General features: G+C 41.2%; 1 protein-coding gene across 1 annotated transcript; it reads left to right on the forward strand.

Annotated features, from left to right (window-relative positions):
• Nucleotides 1-1,932: 1,932 nt before the first annotated feature.
• Nucleotides 1,933-8,393, forward strand: rcn1 (reticulocalbin 1, EF-hand calcium binding domain). The gene is made up of 6 exons (XM_059359298.1): nucleotides 1,933-2,407; nucleotides 3,871-4,064; nucleotides 4,162-4,340; nucleotides 7,233-7,293; nucleotides 7,449-7,648; nucleotides 7,822-8,393. Exons 1-6 carry the CDS (start codon nucleotides 2,184-2,186, stop codon nucleotides 7,927-7,929), a joined length of 966 nt encoding a protein of 321 aa, XP_059215281.1. The 5' UTR covers nucleotides 1,933-2,183; the 3' UTR covers nucleotides 7,930-8,393.
• Nucleotides 8,394-12,459: the final 4,066 nt, after the last annotated feature.

The following is a 12,459-nucleotide window of genomic DNA, read 5'->3' on the forward strand; positions in this document are numbered from 1 at the left end:
TTTCAATATAGCACAGATTTGATAGAATTTGTGTTGATTTAAACATTTTTAGTACATTTCGGAGCTGTATCTCACTGGGAAAACCACATTTGTATTTTTTCATGTCTGCGCAACACACTGATTCAAATTGACCAGGCAGGACTAATTTAAATACATTAACTATTCATTAATTGAATAAAGAGGCTAGTTAGCCCCAGGGCCCCTTTATAATCATAAACTGGGGTGTACTATTTATGCAAAACAGCAAAGTGCCATGTGCTGGCTTATTATGCTACTGATGAATGGCAAAGTACATGTTTCTCCTGCCCACGAAGGAGAATTAGGCACGGCAGTGTCAGCAAGTTGTTTCCAGGGTACAGAGTCTGCTCTTCCATATTACAGCATGTTGAGATGCATCCGAGTAATGTGATTCTTCTAGTCATCTTCATGGAGATATGACTGCAGCGCTCCCCCCTCCCAATGCAAATTCTTTGTGTGTCTTTCTCAACACATTATGTCGCAAGCATGAAGTTTACAAAACCAGGACACCTCCACACTCTCACAGTAACACACTCAGTTTAATACCAGTTAAAGTTTTTCTTTCCCAATACCTCAACTCAGGATATCTACCATTAAAGTACAATGTGCTCTCTTTAATCACCATTTTCATCTAAGTTTCTTATTTGTGTTTCCTGGTTATTTCTTACTCTGCTATATTGTAGAACGAAGAGTTAAATCGTATGATGCCCAAGATGCATGGCCAGACACGTTGGAGACACCGATATCACTCACACTTGTATCACTGTCTGTACATTAAGGCTGTGTGTGTGCTCTCACTCTGTGGTACTGGTAAAGTGAGCAGCTGAGGTGGCTTTTACAGGCATGGTAACGGTTGTTATTTCAGAGTTAAATAGGTACAGGCCCAGGTCACATTACAGAAGTTTAAAAAAAACAACCTAAGCCTAGTAATATAGAAAACTGGGACAAGAACAAAACATTTAAGACTCCCCCTGCTTTTCCAATAGACTACCAAACAAAACATGTCCTACATATCTACCACTGTTTTGACTCTCCCTCCCTCCTTGTAATTTTCCCACAATCCCTCAACAAAAATACTACACAATAGCAACTTCAGTGGAAACAACTAACTATGCTGCAAGCCTCAAAATGAAAAGATAGCGGTTATCATTCTGTGTTTAAGAAAATCATTCCCACATTCAGATGGTGGAGAGTTCAGTAAAGAACTTTTTGGCCCTATTTTCTTACTCCTAAGAAGTTGCAGTGTGTAGAGTTTATAGGTCCACGCCTTCCAGTGTTAATATGCAGCTTTAACATAAGTATACCCTTCAGTTTGTTCAAAAGAGACTCATAGCCATGCCTCAAACACAATGAATGAATGAATGAACGCGTGCTCAGGCCTTTCCTTGAAACACCGAGAAGATTGTTAGGAGTCACGTTGTTTTTCCAAGAACTTCCTGCTTGCTTTGCTACATTTAAACTACAGCCGAGACAAGATGCTACAGGGTTGCATATTTGTGGGTGACAGTGCATAATTAGAGCATCAGGGGCTTGATACGTAATTTTACGTCCACATACCTGTCGGCTCGACACATTCACACACATACATACTGTCATGGCGGTTGTGTGACAGCACGAGCAGAACACGACCACCTGTAGCAGCTCTGCAGTTTGTAGAGCTGTGACAATTTTATATTTCCCTCCTTGCTGGTTTCACACTGACCCATGCTGACTCCATTGAGAGCTGAGTTTGCGCGTCAGCGTGCAACGTGGCGCCTAAATCACTCTCATGTTACCGACATCCTGCGGACCAATGGCTGATATCCTGTCGGCGGAGGAGGCTGGACCTTTCCCGAAACGGACAATGCGATTGGCTGTACGTGAGGCGGCAGGAAATCCCAGTTTGGTTGCATCCTCCGCTCAGGAAAAGGGGGGACAGGATTGCCTAAAACCATTTGAGTGGGGTGTTCTCAGTGGACCTGTGTACAGGCTCAGGTGCTCTCTGCAGGTTTGGTTATTACGTAGCTGCAACATTGTTGCACAGCGCTGCTGAAGAGAGGAAGAAAGGTTATTGTGTGTCGGCACTAGCAGTGAAAGTGGCCACAGAGCCGCTTGCTCATTGTGCATTGTAGCATCACAGGCCTGTTTAGAAACAACTGAGAGCCTCCCAGCTTCATCCCAGACTGATGGATGTCTTCAGCTTCATGTGTGCAGCGCTTCTGTGCACTGTTATGGTGCACGGTAAGCCGACGTTAAGGAAAGAGAGAGTCCTTTACCAAGATCCAGAGCTGACCAGACAAGCCCACGAAGACAATAAAAGCTTCCAGTACGACCATGAGGCCTTTCTTGGCAAAGAGGAGGCCAAAACATTTGATCAGCTCACCCCCGAGGAGAGCAAAGACAGACTCAGGTAAGCACACAGAAATACAACTCTGACACAGAAGCAGGTTTTGATATTAGCATTGGTGTTATTGTCACATTCTCCTTGGAGCTTTTGTTTTTGTAAATCACGCACACTCACTTCTCCTGCTGGAGTCTGTTGCGTGTAACTGTTCAGGCTAAGGACATTAAAATTTAACATCATGAGCACTTGTGCCTGAGAAAGATGTGCATGCCAGCAGATCTACAAGGCCAGATAAAACGGTGCATTATTGCGCTACCGGCACTGTTCGCACACATTCCTATACAGTTAATTGCTCAGCCGAAATGTTAATTATACATCGTCATTAAAGAACCATTCGTAGGTGGTAAAGTTTGTGGTAGGAGTAAAGGAGTAAAGTTGTGTGGCAGTAGACCGTTTTCATATAGAGCTGGTGAGTACAGCCTATACACTTCATGTGCTACTTGGTTATGTTTGTGTGACTTTTTCACCACTGCCTGGATGACAAGTTGGCACCATGTGACACACGTCGGCTAAGTGGGCTTTCCTCCCCAAAGAAAGCTCTTTCCTGTGTTGTTGAGAGTGGGAGGACCCCTGTAACATCACAACGTGGCAACCCACGTCTAAGAATACACCCCAGCTACACTGCATTCTTTACTAAAAGGGTTTTCCTGCTCCTCCCTGCCAGAGTAGTCCCATCGAAGCCACGTCCCTCGTAGTAAAAATGGTGCTACCAAATATTTATTCATGTTTTCTTTCCTGTCTACTGGTAAGAATAGCAGCTCTGTGTTTTGAGGTGAGACCACAGAGAGACTTGACTTCTGTGCTTGTCAGTTTTCCTTGCAAAAGGTGTCTTTATTGGATCTTCACCATCATGTTTCAGTATTACAAGTATCCTGTATTGGCACAGACCAACACCAAGGCATGCCCTATCTAGAAATGTTAACCAGGGCTTGAGAGTAGCAGTTGCCATTCAGAGAATTTGGTAACCATTCCTTGGCCTTTGCTTGGCATCAGTGGTAACCAATTTTGAACAAACCCAATACAAAAGACAGCATACAGCAAAACATGCACCCCAAAATAAATATATATTTAATAGGTGTTGCATTGATGATATTAAAGCAGATAATGTTGCTTTGGAGACGGTGGCAAAGCAAGTTAAAAAAAAAACCCGAAGTTGAACTCACCCAGCAACATCACAAAATAATGTGCAAATTGATTCAACTGACAAATAAGTGATCATTAGGCTAATGTATATATGTACAGAATCTTAACTACTGAAAATACAATGTATATTTTCAGTTTTGGCAGCCCAAAGCTGATGCCTGTTGAGACCTGTTAACGCTCCAACTTGAACAGGCATTAAAGGGAATTTTCCCAGTTGGGAGCTTATTTTTCTGATTATTCTGACACCACATGAATGCAGCACAAGTGCCTTATCTCACAATGTTAATGAATGGGAAACAACCTGCCTTTATTCTCTTTCCTTACAGTAAAATAGTGGACCGGATAGACGGCGACACCGATGGCTACATTACCACAGCCGAACTCAAGGCTTGGATAAAACGTGTACAGAAGCGTTACGTTTATGAGAATGTGGCCAAGGTTTGGACAGATTATGACCTGAACAAAGACAACAAGATTTCATGGGATGAGTACAAGCAAGCTACATATGGATACTACCTCTGTATGTGACACTTTTCTCTTTTTTAACATACAGTACAGTAATAAAGTAGCTATTTCTACTTGTACTGAGTAACCTGATTTTGATTCCCTGTCTTTAGCCAACCCGGAGGAGTTTGAGGAAGCAACAGACCAGTTCAGCTTCAAGAAGATGCTCCCTCGTGATGAGAGAAGGTTTCAAACAGCTGATCTGAACGGGGATCAAGCAGCAGACAGAGAAGAGTTCACATCCTTCCTCCACCCTGAGGAGTTTGAACACATGAAGGATATTGTGGTTCTGGTAAGCCTTCTGTAACCACACAGTGATTGAGTATGATTAGAAAGGGGCAGGGTAATAATGCTCGTCTGTCTGTGGGTGCACTAAACATAGTGTTAGACATTCAGATCTGCATGCAGGAGAATATAAAATGTAGAGTTTTGTATTTTGTCTGTCCACTAAGAAATATGATTTCATTGCAGGAACAGATTTGAGTTTCTATTCCATGTCTTTAATCTGATGGGCCACTTGGATGAATGTGCTACATTTGGATAACTCCTTAATGAAATTTTAACTGGGCCAGGGAATGATTGACTTTCTGTATTTTTTTTGGAACAGGTCCAGTGGGATGGACTGACTGTCCCATTTAAGGCTCAATCTTTAAATATAAATTTGGCTGCATGGAACAGTTGCGTGGCAAATGTTAGCAGTGATGCACTATGCCGCTCTGTTCATAAAAGTTGTACTACCCATTTGACAGAGTTAATTATTAATCTCTCATTTTTATGACGTCATCGAATGTCATCAAACTGTTCAGCCAGTGCCGTCTTCACTGATTGTGGTGAAGCTGTTTCTCACAACAGTAAGGGGTTATACTTCTTTTTTACAACACAGATCTTTCACACAATCATGCATCAACGAGTAATTGATGGTTTATGGTGTCATATGACGAAAGAAGAGAAGGAGACACTTTGCAGCTTTAGAAAGACATGATTGTAGGCTAGCAGGATGGATCACTGAAGGTGCTTGTGGTGCAGCTTCAGGCAGTAACATGAAGTCATCTCACTGAGTGCCAGCTGTGAACCTACACACTCATTCACACAACGGAGCACTCTGTTTAAATGTCCAGCTTCATTTAACCTGCTGGTATCTGCTTCTGTTGCTGCTATCTGCTTTCAGAGGCCACGGACCTCCACTGCATTACACTGCAGGTTTCTTTCTTCTTTGTATAGCCTCCTCAGTGTCCCCTAGGTATAACACAGAATGGTTGTCTGGAAAGGCGTATTATTGTATTGTGCCAGAAAGGCGTTAGTTTAGTGTTCAACTCCAGGTCGCCACAGAGCTTTGTTGGTCACTTTTCATAGATTCTTCCAGCTGAAATCTCTCAATACTCAGGAGCTAATGGTAGTGCATTGTGTGTACATTGTTTGTTGTTTTTAATAGAAAACTTTAGATTTAGCTATATTTACCGTTTGCTTTTTATGTATAGCGTTGACCTTCCTCTGCTTTCCCCAAAGGCTTACAACAAGGCTTTATGACTGTGATCATCATATTAAGGACAGTTGTATTGTAGGGCTGGGTGTTATCATTTAAAATTGATGTTACAACACATTTATCTAAACAATGATAAATGTGTTTTTTAGTACGTCAACACATTTATATTTTATATGTCTTTGAAGGTAATTAGAGTATGAACCATAAAAGATTCTAGACGGGAACTATGAACTGATTGGTTGGTTGAACATTTGGTCAGATGCCATTGGTAGTGGCATCATTCTTGGTTTAAGGGTGCTGTACATGACAATTGGAACAAAATTCGGGCTTGGCTGCACAAAGGTCTCACCTGATGTCACACTCATATGGAGGTAGCTGAGCCGAAAAAGTAGTGCAAACAATGCTAACGATGGTGTTAATGGGGTTTAAAGAGCTTACAGTGCTGTCAGAGCTAACAGTAATAATGGAGGTTAGCTCACACTCATCAGGGCGAATCTGGTTTCTGTGACGACAATGTCCTGATCCAGTGGCGCAGTCGTTTTCATCGATAATCGCCGTATGATTAACTATCACTAGTGTAGGCTCAACCTAGGTAGTAGCAGTATAGAGCGGCTGTATTTAACTAGTGGGACATTAAAACAAGGAGGGAAACAGTTTCAAAGGGAGGGATTCACAGGCACTAACATGCACGTGCAGCCGGACCAGCTACCAAAAGAAATGACAGAGAAGCACAGATTACAGCACACACAGGGAGGTCAGGATGCTATTATTACTATTACTATTAACTCAACCCTTTTGTATAGTTTTGGCTGTAGTTATAAACTATGAATTAAGATTAATATTAATTACTTCATTAATCCCACAATGGGGAAATTCAACCTCTGCATTTAACCCATCCTTTTTTACACACAAGTGAACACACCATGCAAGGAGCAGTGGGCAGCACATTACTTTGCTTGGGGAGCTGTGGAGGGGGGTTATGAAAAGAATGTTATTGACTGAACTTAAAGTTATATGTATCCCTAAATAGACTATTGTGATGTGCCTCTCACATACATCTGAAATGTACAGAACATCTCTCTCACTGTCAGTGTTTACACTGCACGGGTCTATAGGTTTTATATTTTAAATGGACATATCCCTTCTTGTTTACACGCAACCTCTTACAGGTTAAGTGGGTATAGGAAACGGATGGATGGATGGATGTTCCTGTTTATTATTAGTCAGCTATTAGACTACAGAAGCCACATCGCTATAAATAATTCAGCAGGTTCAGCAAGGGCATCAGTGATTTCAATCTGTGTAGCTGCATGGGTGTGTTATGCCCAGGTGCAATGCAATTAGTGTACGTGTGTGTGTGGTTGTGAACTAATGATCAGCTCACACTGCAAGCCTTCAAGCAACCATTCAGTCAAACTCACACTCTGTCCAATCCAGCATGTGAGAGAAAAAAAACATCTAGCAGGGTTTTAAAAGCCAGGGTTTGCTAAAGTGTGTATCATCTTTTAATGTGGAGGGTTTGGCTCTCATCAGCAGGGAATCCTGTAATTATGGTGTCAGTCTGCCAGCCCAGCTTTAAGCTGACCCTCATACCTTCACTTGTCCTGCCTGGGGCACTTTTTATTACTGAAAGTGAAAGTTCCACTGTTGTTGACACTCCTGTCTCCCTCTAATGACGTCATTAACTCATTCTGAATGCAGGAAACCCTGGAGGACATTGACAAGAACGGCGATGGACATGTGGATGAAGATGAATATATTGGTGAGTTGAAATGAATTAGGTCGAATTAATAAAGCTTATATGCTTCATGCAACAAAACCATACAGTAAAATAGTAACTTGAAGAGATTAATACAAACTGCCAAAACTACCTTAAAATTCAAAGTTTTTCAATTCAATTGTCCTTGGCTGTTTCAGCTGACATGTTTGCACATGAGGACGGGGGTCCGGAGCCAGACTGGGTCAGGACGGAGAGGGAACAATTCTCTGACTTCAGAGACTTGAACAAGGATGGTAAAATGGACCAGGATGAAATCCGCCACTGGATTATGCCACAAGACTACGATCATGCCCAAGCTGAGGCCAGACATCTGGTGTACGAGTCTGACCAGGACAAGGTGCGTTGTTTCAGCTGCATCAACACGTTTAATATCTATTACTTGACACCTTGTGTATATGAGGTTTCTACAACTTGTATGTTGACTTTTTAGCTTACTTTAGAATGCGACAGATATCGACATTGTTAGAAAAAACTTAATTATGATGCAATTCTGTTATTCTCCCTCCTCAGGACCAGATGCTGACCAAGGAAGAGATCCTTGAAAACTGGAACATGTTTGTGGGAAGCCAGGCGACAAACTACGGAGAGGACCTCACCAAGAACCACGATGAGCTCTGAGATCTCAGTGCAGCTTCTGACGTGTGTGTTAGGAGGTTTGGCGAACATCTTTTGTCTTCAAAGACAGAATCACAGACACCAGCACCTCCTCCCACCACCACAACCACCACTCTATCCTTTCCTCGTAGTACTGGGACAGATGTCAGAGTTGGATACTAATCCAGCACTGCCGATAATAAGAACAAGAGGAAGGTTAAGAGTCGGTCCGACCACTAACACTAAGGGTCCATCTCGGTTTTATATCGACACTTCTGCTTCTGACATTCAGGAGAAAGCCAGACCCAGTGGACTTACTTTCAATCGATGGTGCCTTCCAGCTGCCCTGCCGGCTCTGCTGCTTCAGAGATCTGTGCAGATAGATAGTCTTTAATAAAACCTGTCAAAGCTGAATGACAAGCTTTAGGTCAATAGTCTAAAACAGGATCAGTTTGTGATGGCGGTGTTAATGTGAAACTACAGCGCACAACATTGTTTTATTATTATTATTCAGATTTTATTTATTTATCAAATCTCTTGTGAACTTTAGATTTGAGAGCAATACAGTGTTTAACTAGAGATCGTCTTCATTCACAAATGATGTTTCTTTGTTTACAGCTTTCTTGGCCATATGATTTTAATGATTTGCATTTTTTTAGTTAAGTGCTTTAAGAAACTGTTAATTAACTGATGTTTAATGGCATGGTTTTTGCACGCATTTGGTTTTAGTGTAGCCTGTGAAAGATTTTTTTCTTCGTACTTAGTTTGAAATGTATTTATTGGTATACTTCAGACCAACGGTATGCTCCATGTTAGATTTTTATTGACTTTTGCTGATGTTACATTTGAGCTTTACCCTTTTACAACTGTTGAATTTAATTAAGGCTGTTTTTTAAGGATTGGATGTGTAACTCCACATGACTCCCTTGCTTCCTGTTACGTCACTCCAGATCTGGTGTTTTTGAACATCAGAAATTCATCTTTTGTCCTTTTTTTTATCACATTATTTGTATTTTTTGATGGATGGTTTGTGTGAAAAGTGCATAAAGCTATGCAGAGATCAAATTATGACAAGAATTTATAATTTTAGTCAAATTAATGTCACTAAAACCTATTTTGTCCTTTTCATCTTTTCTGGTTTGCTTTGTTGTACAAACTTCAGTTGCAGTAGTCCACACCACACATACACATCACAAAAACTTCAACATCATCATCATCTTCCTTTTCCACAATGCACATGCTCATGAAGTGTGTTGGAACAAAAAAATAAAAAAGAGAAAAAGTATTGTGTATTTTGTGTGGTAATTGTTTTTTTCTCTGAGGGCATATATCCCAAATGGCACAATTTTAATATAATGCTATTTTTTTACCACTCACATGGGCCAGTTCTTAACACATCATTAGTCGCCCACCCCACAGGCTCCATTGCAACCAAACTTACTGCACTGTCCATATTTGCACCCCTGAATTAGATATTATGAGTTATTCATTGAACTTTATATTTACCTTTTTCCCCTGTCGAGTCTTTGTGCTAAAATAAGCTAACCAGCTGCTGGCAGTAGCTCCATATTTAGCTAACACCTAGTATGTTGATCTTCTCATCTTACTCAGGACAAGAAAGCAAATAAGGTAATTTCCCACTATGTTACAATTTCTGAATTCCTGGTCTATGGCTTCAAAATCAAAATTATGCAAATATAAATAACTGTAAATAACATCTAAAAAATGGCCTTGTGTCTGGATTAAACAATGTCCTACTAACGTGTTCAGGTGTTATGAATACCTGTATCACTCGCAGTCTGCAGCAATCAGATTCCAGACTACAAGACTTAATGCTTGAAACACTTTTTGTGTTTTCTAGACTGATACACTGAGCTGGTTTCTCACAATTTCCTTTAGCTCCTGATCTTAATACTCACTCTCATTCTGCTTCTGCTCACAGTTGCTTTGGTTCTCCTTGCACTTGCTTTGTGTGCTGCATGTGCTTATACTTTCAAACAGGCATATGTATACCTCAGGTTGCTATATTGGGCACAGGCCATTCATATGCTCAAGACTGCAATCAACTTTTGACTCATTGAACACCAGGAACAAGTGGATGCTGTTAACACTTCTCATGACTAATTGCAGCGTGCACACACGCACAGCAGAGATGGAGTTAAGCTGACTTGCTGTTGCTGCTGGCTGTTGCAGTAAAACTCTCAAATGTAACTGAGAAAGCAGCTCTGCCACCCAGCCTGTCCCCTCTGCTTGCTCATGTGGAACATATGGATATATGTGTGCCAGTTAGCAAGACAAGTCAAGCGGGACGAATGCGATAAAGCTCATTAGGAACAAGGGACAGGGCGATGTATGTGTGGGCTGTGTTATTCTGTTGTGATGTAGGACCTTCTTCAAACACTCTGAGATCATGACTGCAAGATGCCAAAAATCTCTGGAAAGCTATTAAATATTCAGGTCTTGTTTGATATTTTGACTTGTGTGTAAATTTCTTTGACATCTTCCAGGTTTAAATAACTCTGTAAGAGGGCAACATGACAATAACAATAATTACTTCATAAAAATTAGCAGAAGTAGGTTACCAAAATCTGGCCTGGCTCCACTTGTACAGCTTCATCCAAGAATACAATAATCTTTATTAATCTGACAAAAAGCTCCAGGTCTGAGGACGGGTGGAGGTGTTGCCTGTGGTGACATTTGAAGTTTTAAGTTATTTTTGGTCTTTATAATGTCTGTCGGATAATCTAATAGTTGCTCTATTGCCTAGCTAAAGAGTGTGGGGTCAGTCTTGCATCATGCATTTGAATAATTGGGAGGCCTAAAACACTAAGTAGCTCAATGTACTTCCTCCAAATAGCATATGAGGTTTGTCATGTGTCAGGGTGCATCTGTGTGTCCGGGCCAGTGTGTGAGTGAAGGTGGATGAGTATTAGTGGTGCACGGAGATGTAAAAGAACCAAATGTGTGTTTGCCTGAGCTAGATGGGGGCACATGGACTATCTGTGCAGCATGCCTCGCGGCCATGTTTAACAGCCTGCCCCTCCTGTTTATGATATGCTCCTAATCATTCACACTGGGGGAGTGTGTGTACAGTAATGCCTTCAGACAGCTCTCATATGAGTGTCTGCGTAGATCAACCCCTCTCCACTGATAATAATGAGCCCTCTGGGTGCGAACAGGGTGGAGACAGTGGGAGAGGAGGGTCATAAAGTGTAGAATATTAATGTCGGAGACTATAAGCACCCCCATCCAGTATCATTTTCACTTAGTCGTGTCCACCAACAATCTCCCTTTAAAGAGCTTTTTTTCATATCAGCAATTAACAGCAGCACAACCAAAATGACCATTAAACTGCCTGCATAACAAACTATACAGTGCATCCCCCCTTAGCTCCCCTTCTCCTCTCCGACTCTTATCATCACGATGCCCTATTTTTCATCTGAATATATCCGCACTCCCTCATCTTTGTCTTTTATCTCTTGTGTTTGTTCCTTGTACCCTGGGGATTTGTAGCCCACTGTGTTGTTTGTAATGATCTTTGGGACATCTGACCCATCCTGTGCTGAGGCTTTCATAACAGGCTTTCTGCCCATTATATAATAACATGCATAATGGCAAAAGAACAGTACAATCTCCGTTCATTATTGAGCTGTTTAGACAAAACATTTTATATTCACCAATCTCAATGGGAACGTTATAGGATTCTTTGCCTTAATGTGACAGCTTGAGAGAGAGGCGTTCTCTTTGTCTTCTCAGTGGAGGTTATTTTACAGTCTTACTGCTGAATTTGCATACAAGCCACAGACTGATTTTTCTTTCCTTTCTTTTTGGGGGGAATTTGGCAGTTCTACCAAACTAAAGAGAGGGCTTTACATCCTACAGCCTTCAACTTGCGCATGGAAGTTATCTTGAAGGCCAATTCCAGTTAGTTCCTCAAGTTCTTTGAGCGCCTAGCCCTCATGGTCTTACTGTACATTCCACCAGCACATACTGTTGTAGTGGTAAACATTTGACAGACATGAACAAAGGCAAAGAAATTTGGGATGTCAACACACCACTGTACCGTGACACATAGACACCACAATGCCTCCAGTAAGTAGACAGTGGCAGTGTTTGGCCTTAAAATCAATGGTTGCAATCTGCCATAAAATGGAATGAAGATGAACCAACTATGCACGTTAAAGCAGGAAATGCCTTGACATTTCCACACAAAATTGATGAATAAATCAGAAAAAAAAACATGAAAATGAAGTTTTTGATGGTCAAAATTCAATAAAAGACCCACAGGTCCTCCAAATGTTAAATAACTAAACTACTTTTTACCTCACATTATAAATGTAAAAGTGCAGCCCTTAAATCATCACATAACGAACAATAAAACATGAAATGAAAAGGGAAAAATGTAGGGAATTGAACTTGGAACTTGAACTACGGAAAATATAACTTAAGTCGGGAAATACACACAAAAAATACGAGTGATAACAAAACACTGACCCTCTTTGTGGTGTGTGACGGAGGAGCTGCATTGGGTGAACTTGGACCTTTGACCTCAGC

This window comes from Centropristis striata, chromosome 2, assembly GCF_030273125.1.
Source record: "Centropristis striata isolate RG_2023a ecotype Rhode Island chromosome 2, C.striata_1.0, whole genome shotgun sequence".
Taxonomy (NCBI): Eukaryota; Metazoa; Chordata; class Actinopteri; order Perciformes; family Serranidae; genus Centropristis; species Centropristis striata.